The 13,860-nt window shown below is 52.9% G+C and overlaps 1 protein-coding gene across 1 annotated transcript in view; it reads left to right on the top strand.

The window, feature by feature from the left end:
• Window positions 1-4,507: 4,507 nt before the first annotated feature.
• LOC104528543 (ankyrin-1-like) overlaps window positions 4,508-13,860 on the top strand; it is a gene marked incomplete at its 3' end in the record, with an annotated part of 20,263 nt that continues 10,910 nt past the window's right edge. Inside the window, 7 exon segments of the mRNA XM_029086106.1 lie at window positions 4,508-4,546; window positions 6,632-6,733; window positions 11,330-11,428; window positions 12,513-12,611; window positions 13,284-13,382; window positions 13,496-13,681; window positions 13,819-13,860. The exon segment at window positions 13,819-13,860 is cut by the window's right edge and continues 93 nt beyond it. Of these exon segments, the coding sequence (XP_028941939.1) occupies window positions 4,508-4,546; window positions 6,632-6,733; window positions 11,330-11,428; window positions 12,513-12,611; window positions 13,284-13,382; window positions 13,496-13,681; window positions 13,819-13,860 (666 nt within the window).

Genomic DNA, 13,860 nt, shown 5'->3' with positions numbered 1-13,860 from the left:
GAGTTGGCCCTGACCTGCACCACCAGTGACAGTCCAGAACTACCTCTCCCGTTGAGAATGCAAAAAAAATGGGCTTTACAAAAGATAGTTACTCATTTTTATCTAACGAGGGAGGATTGCATACCAATCTGGTGCCTGTGCCTGAAAGCTTGCCCCCTCTTCAGTACTTCCAAAACACTAATTGACAAGTTGCCCTCCTTCCCACAGACCTGTCAGCGACCCTCCTTTTGCTGTGGGATCTTTCCTCTGCCAGTTGTGCTGAGTTCCCTTCCAGCTCTAACAGTTGTGCTGAGTTCTCTTCCAGCTCTAACAGCCTCTTGCTGCAGGAACATGAGCAGATCTTTAACTCCTGCATTCTCCAATTCACCTGCTGCAAGATGGTTGGGCTCCCCCTTGCATTCTGGTCTAGGCATATCTGCTGGGCACATAAGCCCCTGGCTTCTTCGGGACATGCCTTGGGGACGCCTGGGGATATTGTGAAATCTCCAGTCAGCAGAAAGGAGCGTGGACAAAGGGTTTACTCGGGCTGGTGCATGAAATGAGGAAAAAAAATTTGCCTTCCAGAGATGACCTCTTGTGCCTTGACTCTCATCAGTTCTATTAAGATCTGGGGACCTGTCCTAAATCATGTAGGCAGAGGTGAGGGTGATTAGAGAACAGAACTTGGGCATATGGATTTATCCTTTTATCTGATGAATCTTCCTGGTGCTTTTGCTTTTCTCTTTCATCTGGATTTGCGGTATGTGCCTGGTAGCCTGTTCTCTGTGCTCAACTGGCTGCCTGCCTGAAGGTCTGCTACTGTGGCCTCCCTGGAGATGCTGTGCTCTGCTGAGTGCTGTCTTCTACTCAGAAGGCAGAAACCTTTTGTTTCCACTGCAGGGACCACTGGGAGTGTCAAGTTTCTGTGAATACAGATACGAGAGAATGTTCCTGTAAGGTGGACAGTGTGATTTCTGTTTCTGGGCATTCTGAGTTGAATCCCCAACTCAATTTTCCTGGTCTTCCCTGATTATCTTAGAGAGACCCTAGGTGCCATCTTTGCTCTTAAACTTAGCAGCTGTTTTAGTGTGTTTCCAGGACTGACATATTCTTCTCATCTGACAAGAAAAGATCCAGGTTATCACCTGCAGACCTGGGCACATGTCTGCAAGGCAGAGAGGTCCAAATGAACTCTGGCTCCAGGGAAATCCCCAGGTTGGACAATTACTTAAACATAAACCACTACAGTGATGTAAGGTTTTTCTGTCTCTGATGAAAATAATGCCTCAAAGGTCAGGATCATGCCCACTACCGGACACAATCCCACATGAGCAAAGAAATATCAAGGCAAATGTCAAGGGCTGTGGCAAAGTTTATTGCACTACCTCCTCAGCTGGCAGTACTGACCTTAGGTTCTAACACCCTGGCTCTAGCAACTGGAAGTGACTCTGACCTTCTAGATGTGAGTTGGACCTTTCCACACCATCGAGGTAGGGTACCCATGGCTTTGGTGCCAGGATTCAGGTTCACATCTCGCTGATGGTCCTAGGGGTCTTTGGTTCTTGGGGTGATAATGTGCTGCCCAGCCTGCCAGGTTTTCCCTTGCTGGACCTCCTCTGTCCTCTGCTCCATGAGCCCATGCCAGTCTGGCTCTGTTTCCCACTGTTCACAGGCAGACTGGCCACGTAGAGGAGGACGTGTGTCTGCTTAGCAGGGCCAAAAGCCACCTGCCTCCCCCAGGTAGGGCCAATGGTAAAACTGTGCCTTCCCCTTAGCAGCAGCACATGTCTCTTGGAAGGGATCTTGGCCCTCCTGTTGCTGTTTCTCTGCTGTTCACACAGTTTGCGAGATGCCTCAGCTGACTTCGCTCCTTGTGTGCAGCACAGGCAGAGCTGCTCTCCAGGGAATGCTGGAGTCATAGAATCATAGAATCATGGAATGGTTTGGATTGGAAGGGACCTTAAAGATCATCCAGTCCCAACCCCCCCTGCCATCAGCAGGGACACCTTCCACTAGACCAGGTTACTCAAAGCCTCATCCAGCCTGGCCTTGAACACTTCCAGGGAGGAGCATCTACAACTTCCTTGGGCAACCTGTTCCAGTGTCTGACCACCCTCACAGTGAGGAACTTCTTCCTAATATCTCATCTAAACCTCCCCTCTTTCAGCTTAAACCCATTGCCCCTTGTTTTGTCATTAATTGCCCTTAACTCCCTGGAGTCAGGGACTTTTTGGACAGGGCACCCAGGCCGTTTCTTTTGGTATCTTTGGCCCTGTCCCTAGCAGGACGTGGTCCCAGGCAATCCCACAGAGGTGTGCATGCATCCTTGCAGTGAAGGAGTCCCACCTCTTCTGGAGCTCCTCAGCAAGCAGCCAGCTCAGCCCTTCCCCGTGCCGGGTGCTGTATGAACAGTGAAGGAATTGCAACTCCTGCTCTGGCTGCTTGGTCGCTCCAGCAGAAGACCTACAGATAGAAGAGACAAGTGGCCAGACAAGGTAAAGAGGGTAGTGTAGCAGGATGCATGTGTGCCTTTTGCCAGCCTGGAACAGTGTGGCAACTTGCTTCTCGACTGTTTTTGTGTCCTGGAAGACACTGTGAGATCAGCACAAGCCCCTGAACTTATTTGCACTTGGGAACCATCTACTTGCAGTGTTTAGCAGCTTGTACAGAGCAGGCTCCTGACAAATGTGGCCACTTTTCACAGAGGGAGGCAATGTTGAGACCCTCCCTTCCTTTATCAGTGATGTGCAGAAGGAGCTGGTGGGACCTCCTCCCTGGGTGGGAGAGAGAGCCAGGCTCTGCCAGAAGAGATTAGAGCAGGACTCTGACCACAGCCAGAAAATAGAGGAGGATTTCTAAACCTTGAAATCCAGCCTGAGCCTCTGGTTTGGCAGAACTTCCCTGTTGATTATTGCCTCAGCCACAGCTCCAGTGCATTGGGCTTGGGCAGGTCCAGGCTCCTCATGTCAGGGTGAAGGGGCTGGGACATGCATCCAGTGGCAGTACTACTTTGCAGGGCAAGGCTGTGAGAACAGGAAGACACCTGTGAATAGGGTCAGAGGAAGCCACTACTTGGGGCCAGGAGAGGAAAAGGGAAAAATTTAGATTGTCAAGAGAAAAGGGGAGGTTTTTTCCTGAAAGAAAAGAAAGGGAAGGAGAATAGAAGCACAGTCCCATGTGCTATGCTGTGTTTTTTACTTTAGAACGTCTAGGACTTTGCAAAGTCCAGATCTGAGGCTTCTCCCTCAGGGAATTACTGGCAACAGCCTCCTGACACTTCACAGCTTGAATGTCCACAGGTCTGTGGAGCATGACACTTGTGTGTAGGCTCTAGCAGCTCTGTAAGAGTGCAAGAGGCACACAAGGACAAGAGAGGCAGTTTATTTTCTCCCCTGGAACAGCTCCTTCTTGGAAAATTGTTGGTAAGGCAAAGGAGAATGGAAAGAAACACTACAAACTCCAAAGAAAGGAAAACCAGGCCAGGCAGCCTCTGCATCTGGAAGCAGTTGCTGTATATCCTGGGGCACAGGGACAACAAGTGACTGCGTGTGCGTACAAATACCGGGGGATGCATGTCGTATCCCCAAGCTATGCTTTGTGCCTATTAGTGGATGGTAACTGCAGTGTGTGTCTGTGTTTAGGTGTGTTGGTGCTGCACTGACTGGGATGTGTGTGTGTATCTCTTTGATACGCACATCCACTCATGTCCATTGGGTTTCTGCATTTCTTGCTAGCACTGCTCCCTTTTGCTGAAACTCAGGAGATGGCAGTGACCCCATTGGTACTTCAGTTCCCTGGCTAATCTAGTGTTGTCTTGATTCCAGTAACACCCCTAAGTAAGGCGAGCTGTTGTGAACAAATGCCCCTCGAGTGATAGGTCGGCAGTCCCAACATGCACACTGATATTAGAAGGGCAATATGAGTGCAAATCTATTTCCTCTGCTTTTACCATTTGAGCTGAGCTGTCCCTTACCTTCTCTGGCTGCATGTGTTGTCTGATTGCTAGTGTCTGATGTCCTGCATCTCTCTGTGTATCTCTGGAAGGTGCATGCTGAGCATGGGGAGCAGAAGGGCAGTATCTCTGAAGCACTCAAGCCTGAGCACATTCTCCAAGCCCCTGGCTCCCAGCATCCAGAGGGTGAGGAGGGAACCGCGACCCCTCTCCTCTATGGCAGGTGTTACCTGTGAAATGCCAGGCTCCTAGGCATGTCTGTGGGGCTGCTCTTTCTCTGCTGTTCCCAAGGTGGTACCTGCAGCTCCGACCCGCTCCCTGCACTTGCCAGCAGTCATCTGCTTTCCGGAGGCAGCTTGGTATTAAATATCCTGTCTGACACAATAATGGAGAGAAAATGAACAAATTCCATTAGCGGCTGGCGATCCCTGCAGGGTCTGTGCTGGAGCGAGGAGGGAGCCTGTATTTTTAGATAGAATGCAATGTAACTTACTGGCTCTCTCAAAGCTGGGGAGTAGATAACCAAGGAGGGAGAGAGGGGACACCAGGCTCAGGTTTCAGCTGAAGTGGCGGACTATGGCAGCACGAAAGGGCAAGTCTGGTCCAGACGTGGCTGTGAGTATACAATGCACTCCTCCTTCATGCCCACAGAGACCTCTGCTTTGCTTTTCTGCTTGCTTTCTGCCTGTAGTCTCTGCTGCTGGTCGTGCTGGGGCTTCAGGAGCCCCTTTGCTGCTGAAGCCTGTACAGTTTTACCATTTTAATCTTCGCAGCTCCATGTGTGTTCCATGGGTGGGAGCCTGGCTGAGCTGTGCTTTCAGTTTCCAAGGGGTTTGCTGCCGAAGGTCTGTGCTGCGGCTGGCATGCCGGCAGCATCGCTGAGGTGCTGCCCTGTCATTGATCCTGACCTGAGATGCAGAGGCTTCTAGCAGGGTCTGGAGTTTAAAAAGCTCTTTGCATTCAACCTGTTGCTTGAAGTTGTCAGTGTTTCCTTGCTAGACCCCAGACAGCACACAGGGCTCAGGGCGCAAACATGCACTCCCTAAGCACAGCACGGCTGCTGCCTTCTGCCTCTTACAGTAGCTCATCCTGTACAAGCAGAGCACTGCGGTGCCACGTCGTGTCTCCTCTGTGCTCACAGCCCACCACAAAGCTGGAGCTCTGCTGTGGATCTGGGGGCTCTTCCCAGACAGACAGGAGGACTCTCCTCTGAGGTGGTAGCAAGTGGAGCCAGCTGGCATGGGAGGTCGTGCGATCAGCACGTGTTCCTCCCGCACGCAGAGGCTGCGCACCGGGACAGGGCACGGTACTGCTGCTCTCCAGCATCTGTCCCTCTGACCTGGTGGGCTGCCCCAGAAGGGGCCATGGCACCAAACACTGCTGCAGGAGCACGGGCTGAGTCCTGCAGCGTGTGCCCGGCACTGTGGGGGCCAGGACACCCTGTCTGTGTGTCCTCCTTCTGCATGGGGTAGCAGGCGGTGGGCCCAGGACACGGCTGTGTTTCTCTGGGGTAGGAGGGTGGGGCAGAAAGGATGGGCTGGGGGAGGCAGATGGAGGAGAGCAGAAGGCAGCTGAGTGGTGGTGTTCCAAAGTCCAAATTCAAATGGCTGGGGCTGCAAAAAGAAGGGAAGAGAGGAGCCCTGAACCCATGTGGCAAATCTTCCTGCCTAGGTCTGCCTCCAGTGCTGTCATCTGTGGCAGTGCTGCTTCCTGCTCCTGTCCTAGAGCTTTCTAATCCTGGGTGCTTCTCCGCAGCCAGGCTGTGGGCACTACAGGATGACCTGGAATCCATCCTAGAGCCCTGGATGTAGGCTCTAGTAGCACAGGAGGTCCCTTGGCCAGTCCCAACATGAGGGGTTCTGATTTTCTATTGGAACTGATGGCAGAGGAGCGTATCCTGCACCCTTGCCATGGATGTCCCACAGCACTTTGCTGCAGAGAGACCTTTGGGCTGGACCGAGCAGGCAGACACCAGCTGGCAGTCACTGGTGCAAGGTCCCAGCCTGACAGAGCCATGTCACAGCATTTCCACCCTCTTGTTCTCCAGCTTCTGGTGAGCCATCCCATGGTCTTCATTTGCTGCCTTACACTGCTGAATAGCGTTGCTCGGAGTGTTGCTGTGCCCTGCCCAGGGTGGCAATGTTTTAATGCTGAAGGGAGGCACTGCCTTGTTTCTGTCAGAAGAGAGTTGTGACTTTCCTGGTGAGGTGCTCAGACGGGGTCATTGTCCCTGGTGCCGGTACTCGAACCCACTGCTGCGGCAACCCAGCTGTTTCTGGAGGACAGCAGGAGTGGGCTCACCACAGCTGCAGTCCAGGCCTCGTCCATCGCTACAGTCTCTCAGCCAGGACACAGAGGTGTTTCCTGGGCCAAGGGAGCTGCTATGGTTGCATAAGTCCCCTTAGAGCTTCCTCCCTGCCCTGCCTGCAGTGGTGGGACGAGCTGCAGACCTTGCATGGCTCTCCTGCCCTATCATCTGGATGCTCTTCACTCTAAGTCCAGGTCCCACCTCTGTTTCTTCCTGTCTGGTTTGGGGCACTTCAGTCTGTCCCAGCAGTTCCCACCTTGACCTGCCCAGCTTCTGCCTTTTCTGCCTGGTCTCCAGTCATGTTCTCTGCAACTGAGCGAAAAGCTGCCCCTGTGCTGGTGATGGGAAAACGGGCACTCTGAGTCTTATGCTTTTTCTTTTTTTTCCCCAAGGCTGATGCTGGAACCAGTTTCTTGAGAGCTGCAAGATCTGGGAATCTGGACAAAGCCTTGGATCACCTCAGGAATGGGGTAGATATTAACACCTGTAACCAGGTAGGTGAAACCCACAGTTCCAGTACTACCTCTAGTTCATGTGAAAACACGTGGTGGTGGCTCCTCCAGGCCCAGGGACAGTCACTGCACCCCTTCCTTACACTGCTCCCCTGGGATGGAGGCAGGGAGGCTCTCCATGGCTGCTCGCTTGCTCTGCTCTGTGTAGCAGACTGGGAGCACTTGCCCTGATCCCACGGTCCTACCTGCCATGGAGCAGAACATCAGTTACTGGTAATAAAGTTTAAAAACTTTGTGGGAGAGGTTGCCTGTCCCGACTCTACTCCCCTCCTGCGCCTGATGTGCTTGGGTCCCAACGAAGCGTCTAGGGGTGAGACAAGAGAGGTGCTGTGTCAGGTAGAGTGCAGTGGACATTTTGCTGTGCAGAGGTGATTTCCTGGGGATGATCTGCTCTGCACAGGCATTGTGCAGTCTCCAGGCAGGTGACACCAGAGCTGTGGCATGCCTGGCTGAGGGGCAGAGCACAGAGCCAGTGTCCTGGCATAGCCCATCCTCCTCTCACATGCACCACCCCCTGCCAGGCTCCAGGAAACCTGCAGCCCCTTGTCCCTGCCTGTGCCAGGCAGCTGGCAGAGGAGCTCCTAAGCAGAATTGAGCTCAGGGGAGAGGCCACGCAGGGCAAACTGCTGGGAGGCTTCCACAGCTGAGCTGGGTGGAAACAAGTCCTGTGCTGGGGAGAAAAACAGTTCACCAGAAGGCAGATCCAAACCAGTTGTCTTTGGGGCAGGGAGGGCAGCAGTAGAGATAAAGGTCTGGGAGCCTGGCAGTAGGGTCTGGAGTGTAGCAAAGGGCATTAACAGGTAAGCAGAGAGAGAGATCTGAGGCTCCTTCAGAGTGACAAGCAAGTGGGACAGCTGGAAGGGGCTCGGCTGCTTACCAGAGGACAGAGCAGATAGCTGTGAAGAGTGTGGCACAGCAGCTGAGATGTCACAGGAATTGCTCTTGGGGATATTCCCCTTGCCTGCAATGCTCAGGCTTTCAGATTCCCAGAAGCTGCAGCTTAATACAACTAGGGGACGTCTGCAAAATGCCAGTCTTGGTGGCCTGGGAGGTGCTGGGGAGTTGGAGCCCCTCCTAGCCTAGAGCAGAGACAGGTCTGAAGGAGAACTGCAGGCACAGAGGAGATGTTTGCCTATAATCGACAGAACATCTTGTATCTATGTGACTGCCAAATGCAAGTGGCTTGCATTCTCCTCTCTAGGACACTAGCTGAGGTTTGAGGAAGCCTCAGGAGATGCTCATTTTATTCATCACTGTATTATCTGGATTATTAGTTCATAATTAGCATCCAGATACTCTCAAAGACCTGAGGCTGTGTGGGGACATATGGGATTTAGATCACATGGGTCTTGTAGGGAGAAGAGGTAGAAAATTTTTAGTTTCTGTCCTTTGAAGATGAGCTTTTCCATGGAGTCCCATTGGTGGATTAGAGGCTCTGACCCCATAGCCACTTTGGAGATGTACAGGATTGGAAAAGAGGAGCAGCTGTGTGACAGGCTCTTAGCACTGGGCTGCAGGATTTGGCTTGCACTTGACGCTGATCAGATCGTGTCCTTGCATCTGGGAGGGTCTTCCAAGTTGCTGTGCTTCATTTCAGAATTTGGCCCAGTTATCAAACCCAAATGCTGCTCCCTTAGTCTCTCTGAGGGGAGCAGAATCCCCTGGAACTGAGCCACAGCAGTGGGCCAGTTGCTGGAATCATGATTCTATGATTCTAAAGATGATGGCTTTGAACTACTTCATCACCCAGAGAGACAGTCGGTCATCAGCTGTCTCTACTGACTGGGTGTGAGTCCTGTTTCCAGACAGATTTCTGGTGCTGTTGAGGGGATTTAACACCTTGATGGGGAGCACGTGGCTACAACAGTGTGAGGCACTTCTTTCAGTGATGTCTTTGCACTGGTTCCTGCCATCTCCCTGATGTTAGATGGCACTTTGGGGTTTCCTTCTGAGGAATATCAGACCTATGGGAAAGGTCCAACCTCACATGTCCTGTATAGAATAAAGAGGGATATATGTGGTCAGACCTATCCCACAGGCCCTGTATTCTTACTAAAGTGCAGAGACCTTGACATGCCATCTGATCTTCATCCCGCCGATGTCATCCCCTTCATTGCTGCCATCTGCATCAGTGTCTTCATCATCTACCTCTCTGGTGTTTTGAATTCCTGCATACACCCATCTCATCCGTGAGGAGCTGGAGGCCTGAGGACGAGCACATCTTGCTGCCAGGAGCCTCCCCAGCAGGGAATAGCGCTGGGCTAGCACAGTGAGCCAGGAGGCAGTCTCTGCTGGGGTGGCCAGTGACAGTCCTGATGGGTGGTCCAGGGCAGGGCCCTGCTTTGGCACAGGCTAAGTGCAAAGTCCTGCCCTTTGTGTTTTTCTGTAGAGCTGCGTTTGTCACATCGACAGCCAGCAACTGGGATTTCTGGGAAGCGTCTGTGGCACTTAGTGAGGGGAGTACAGCACCTTTCAAATTAAGCACATCCTGTGGCGGTTTTGGGTCAGATGAGCTGTCAAGCCAAAGCAAATGTGCAAAACAGCCTGTATTGTTCCTGGAGCAGAAATATCAATGGGCCGCTGGGAAAAAGATCTTCTGCAAACGTTGCACTTACTGCTGTAAGGCCAGAGAAGAATGATTCCTCACAGGTTTTCAGCATTCAAAAGGTTATTTATGAAACCCTTGCATAAAAGGGTGTATGTGCTGAGGAGAGCAAGTGAGCATCTGTGGTCTTGCCCTCCAAGTGTCTGTTGTGTGAGTGGAACTGAGACAAAGTGTATGTGTGTCTGTGGCCACATATCCAACTTGTGAGTTCACGAGCATAAGGGCATCAGTGACCATCTGTATGAGGCTGTGTAGGTGTGTGCTAGTCAAAGGAACTGGGCTTGACCGAGGCGATGGTCTCAGTGTAGCCAGGCCTGGTTGGGGAGCATTTCCTCTCAGTGGCTCTGTTCTGTGGGTGCTGCAGCATTCCTACTTCATTTTCCCTTGGAAGCAGGCAGGCCTTTTGTGCTTGGAGGGACTTTGGAGTTGGTTTGCTGAGGAAGCCTATGGATTTTTAGGTTTTTGCTCTTTGTGCTATAATCAGAGTTGAGCAAAAGAACCTTTGACCCTTCGACTGTGATCCTGGATAGCTGGTGCTTCGAGGGAGAGAGGGTGGAAAACCTTTTCCCAGTACAATAACACTCTTGAAGCTATTCTAAGTTTAACTGGAGTGTTGAGGGCTGGAACTAGAGCCTCCCTGGGCATTTTCTGCACCCCTACCTATATTGAGGTGGGAATGAGGCAATTCTGTGACGTGACCTTCCAGTACTCTACAGGAGCTGAAGCAGATGGTTGGGAGGTGGAGTGCTTGGGCAGGACTGTGTGCTCCCAGGGAGCTGGCATCTCTCTGCCACATGACAGCATTGCGTAGGGGTGAGTAAACATATACCATCCACCTGGGAGAAGTGAGGGACAAGGGAGGTTTGCCTTATGGGGAAAAAATAACACCTGAAATTGCCTGCAAGTATTTAACCTCTGTGCCAGCAAATGTCCCAGCCCTTTTTTTTCACATCTGGGAAGTGGAAGAGTCTGTCAGAAACAATGGAGTAGAGGCTTTAGGTTGCTGCCTGATGCCTCCTTCTGACAGCCCAGGGATGCTAAAAAGGCACTGGCCAGCCCTTTGCTCCTAGTGCTCAGGTTCCACGTGTAGGAAAACGACAAGCTAAACTGGGTCACACGCAGAGTTGTTCCTGAGAAGTCACTTCATTTGTTCGGGAGCTTCCTGGAACTGGGAGAGCTTTGCAGTGGCACAGCCAACGCCTCCTCTGCACCCTCTGCTGCAGCTGAACTCTGAGGGAGCAAAGCTGACCTTGGCTGAGCATGGGGCTGTTGGTGGGCAGTCTGCAAAGCCAGGAAGAAGCCAGATCTGGACTGGAAGCTCCTGAACTGTTGTGAATTAAAATTGACAGCTGCTTGATAAAATCATTGTCCCAGGCAGAGCTACTCACTGCACTTCTGTCTGTGTAAATGCCAAAGTTTAAGGTTTGTAGGTGCACTTACAGAGCAGCTCTGGTGCATCCTCACCCTGGGCCACACACAAAGCTCAGCTCTGTGCTTTCAATTTAAAAAGCTTCACTGTGGGCAGGTGATCACAGCGAGAGGCACCCCAAGGAAAGGCACTCGAGCAAAGACAGGAGCTGACATCAGGAATGTGTCATGAGCCAGGAGGACTGAAACAGTGCCTGTGGCACCAAACACACGCTGAGCTGTTGGTGCCACCCATCTGTAGGAAGTCGTCTACACGGGCTGCATGTTTTGCTTATGGAGAAACCTCCGGTATTAGTCAGCAACTCGGCATCCAGCTGCACGCAGTTGCCCTGGCAGCATGGAGCTAACCATGGCTGTCTCGCTGGATGCCAGCGCAGGGCTTGAAGGCAAGGCAATGGCTCCTGCTCCCACCAGCCTGGACTTTCTCCGGTGGGGGCCAAGTGCCCACAGCCGTGTCTGCAGAGGAGCTCAGAGCAGGGCATTCCCCTGAGAGCCCCAGCCCCAGCAGGTGACTAATGCCCCTGTCCCACCTTTGCTCCCTCCAGAATGGGCTGAACGCTCTGCACTTGGCCTCCAAGGAGGGACACGCCAAAATGGTGGTGGAGCTGCTGCACAAGGAGATTGTTTTGGAGACAACGACCAAGGTGAGGACAAGGGAGCCTGTTTACTGTAGTCACAGCTCTGCACCCTGACATTGCTGCCAGACACACCAGGAGTAGCTGAGCAGTCGGTCACACTGCTGTCAGCCCCTGGAAAGGCTGTGTTGGTGGCAGGGATGCTGGGCTGGAGTCTGGGCACCAGGCTCTGACTTCAGCACAGTCAAAGCCATGCTGGGCACCTCCAGGTGGGTGGGAGGTTCTGCTCCACCCATACCTTTCTCCCTTGGGGACCACTGTGAGCTCAAGAGGGGAGTAACAGAAGCCACAACATGTGCTAGTGCTGTCTTTACTCACATCACCTCCTGGCACGGGCTGCTGGCTCAGGTCAGCCCTCGCTGCCCCAGGGCAGCCCCTGCACCCTGCAATGGTCCATGGCTTGGGTACCACCATCACAAACCTGGAGAGCTCTGGTGCTCTGTGAATAACATTACAGTCTCCTTGCATCATCAGGGGGGGTGTGGTTCTTGCCCGGTGACAAGCAAGACAACAGCGCAAACAAGCAGGGCTGACAAATGAGCATCCTCCAGCACCATCTGAAGGGCTGTGAGAGCAGGAGGAGGCCTGGCTTGCCACCTCCCCAGGGCTCTGGCAGAGCTTGGGGCGCAAAGCAGAGTCTGGCATTCTGCCACACCACCCAAAAGCACAAGTCAGAAGAGCCTGTGTCTGTGTTTTCCAGCCTGCTTATCATTCCTTAGGTCTCCTGGGATGCCTTGGCTACCAGGGCACACGCTGCAGTTTTGCCTGAAGACTGCCAGCTCAGCTCCCCCATCCTCCCTCCCCTCCTCATCTCTCCATGCTGGAGACAGACAGAGCCTGACAGTGCACACAGCTTTTGCTGCCAGTAACTTGATGGGAAAGATGAAATCACTCTCTTCCCTGGCCAGTAAATGTGAGGGGTAGCTGCCTGATCTATAGCAGGGATGGGGGGTGGAAAAAGGGCTGCATGACCCCACAGATCAAGCTGGAGAGCTGCTCTGTTTGCACGTGTGTTAGCAGCATATCAGGCCCATCTTTCCCTGTCATCCTGGGCTGCTCCAGCCCCTGAGCGCTGCCCTGTGGTGTCTTTCAGAAGGGAAACACAGCCCTGCACATTGCTGCCCTGGCTGGACAACAGGATGTGGTCCGGGAACTGGTGAACTACGGGGCCAACGTCAATGCACAGTCACAGGTAGAGTGACTGGGGCTGGGGTGGGAAAAGCAGCCAGCATGCATTGTGGTGGGAACTTCCAGACCTTGATGGTTTCTCCCTAGTCTTGTTCAGGGACAAGGACTGCTCTGCCAGAGACCTGAAAAAAAACGAGTCTGCAAGCGGTGGTGAGGGAGTCTTGAGGGATATGGGGAGACCAGCATAATCTCTCTCCTGAAGGAGTCCATGATGGCACACATAAGCACCTGGAGCTTGGCCGGGGAGGCCAGTGCCTCCCTGGGGCAGCCGTGAGGTCTTCAGTGACCCCTGCAGCTCTGCACATTCTACCTCTTTCATTCTCTCTTTCTTTGGCCTCGTGGGGCTGCAACTCTTCAGCTTTTGCCTGATGGGCACAATGTCCCCGAAGCAAGGGGGAATAGTGGCAGGGAGTGGAAGGCAGTGTCTCCTGAGCTGACTCTTGTTGTGAAGCATCCCCTGGTTCTTTCTGGATGTGGGGAGCCTTGTGCTCCCCCTCTCTACGATGGCTCCACCATTACTGTTGTTTTTTTTTTCCTTTTTTTCCCACTCACACTGTGTATACTTTTGCCTGAGTTCAATGAGCTGGGGGTGGGGTGTTGATGGGGTGTAGGTCTGCAAGGAGCTCGAGAAACTTGAGGAAGAGTTATGCTGATGTGCATGGCCATGTGTTTGCAGAAAGGCTTCACACCCCTCTACATGGCAGCACAGGAAAACCATCTGGAAGTTGTCAAGTTTTTGCTGGAAAATGGAGCCAACCAGAATGTAGCCACAGAGGTGAGATCCTCGGGGAGGACCCTGGGGCCCTGCTTGTTGGGGCTGCTGTTGGATGTGCCAGGTGCTGCCATGGCTCCTCAGCTCTGCCCCTCTCCCCTGCCTCTCCTTGGCAGGACGGCTTCACGCCACTAGCTGTGGCTCTGCAGCAAGGGCATGAGAACGTGGTTGCTCACCTTATCAACTATGGGACAAAGGGTAAGGTCCGCCTGCCCGCCCTGCACATTGCAGCCCGCAATGATGACACTCGCACAGCTGCTGTGCTGCTGCAGAATGACCCCAATGCTGACGTCCTCTCCAAGGTATGTGGCTTCCCATCCTGTTTCTGGGAGCTTTCCCACATCCCCAGGGAGAATGGCAGCTTGGTATGCTGTGTTTATCCATCCTTTGAGCAGGGAGCATGTGTCTGGCTGGGCTGATCCCTCCTTCTTTCCCCTAGACGGGATTTACCCCCTTGCACATTGCAGCCCACTATGAGAAC

Source organism: Antrostomus carolinensis, unplaced genomic scaffold, assembly GCF_000700745.2.
Source record: "Antrostomus carolinensis isolate BGI_N321 unplaced genomic scaffold, ASM70074v2 scaffold9057, whole genome shotgun sequence".
Taxonomy (NCBI): Eukaryota; Metazoa; Chordata; class Aves; order Caprimulgiformes; family Caprimulgidae; genus Antrostomus; species Antrostomus carolinensis.
This window is presented reverse-complemented; position numbering and strand designations above follow the sequence as displayed.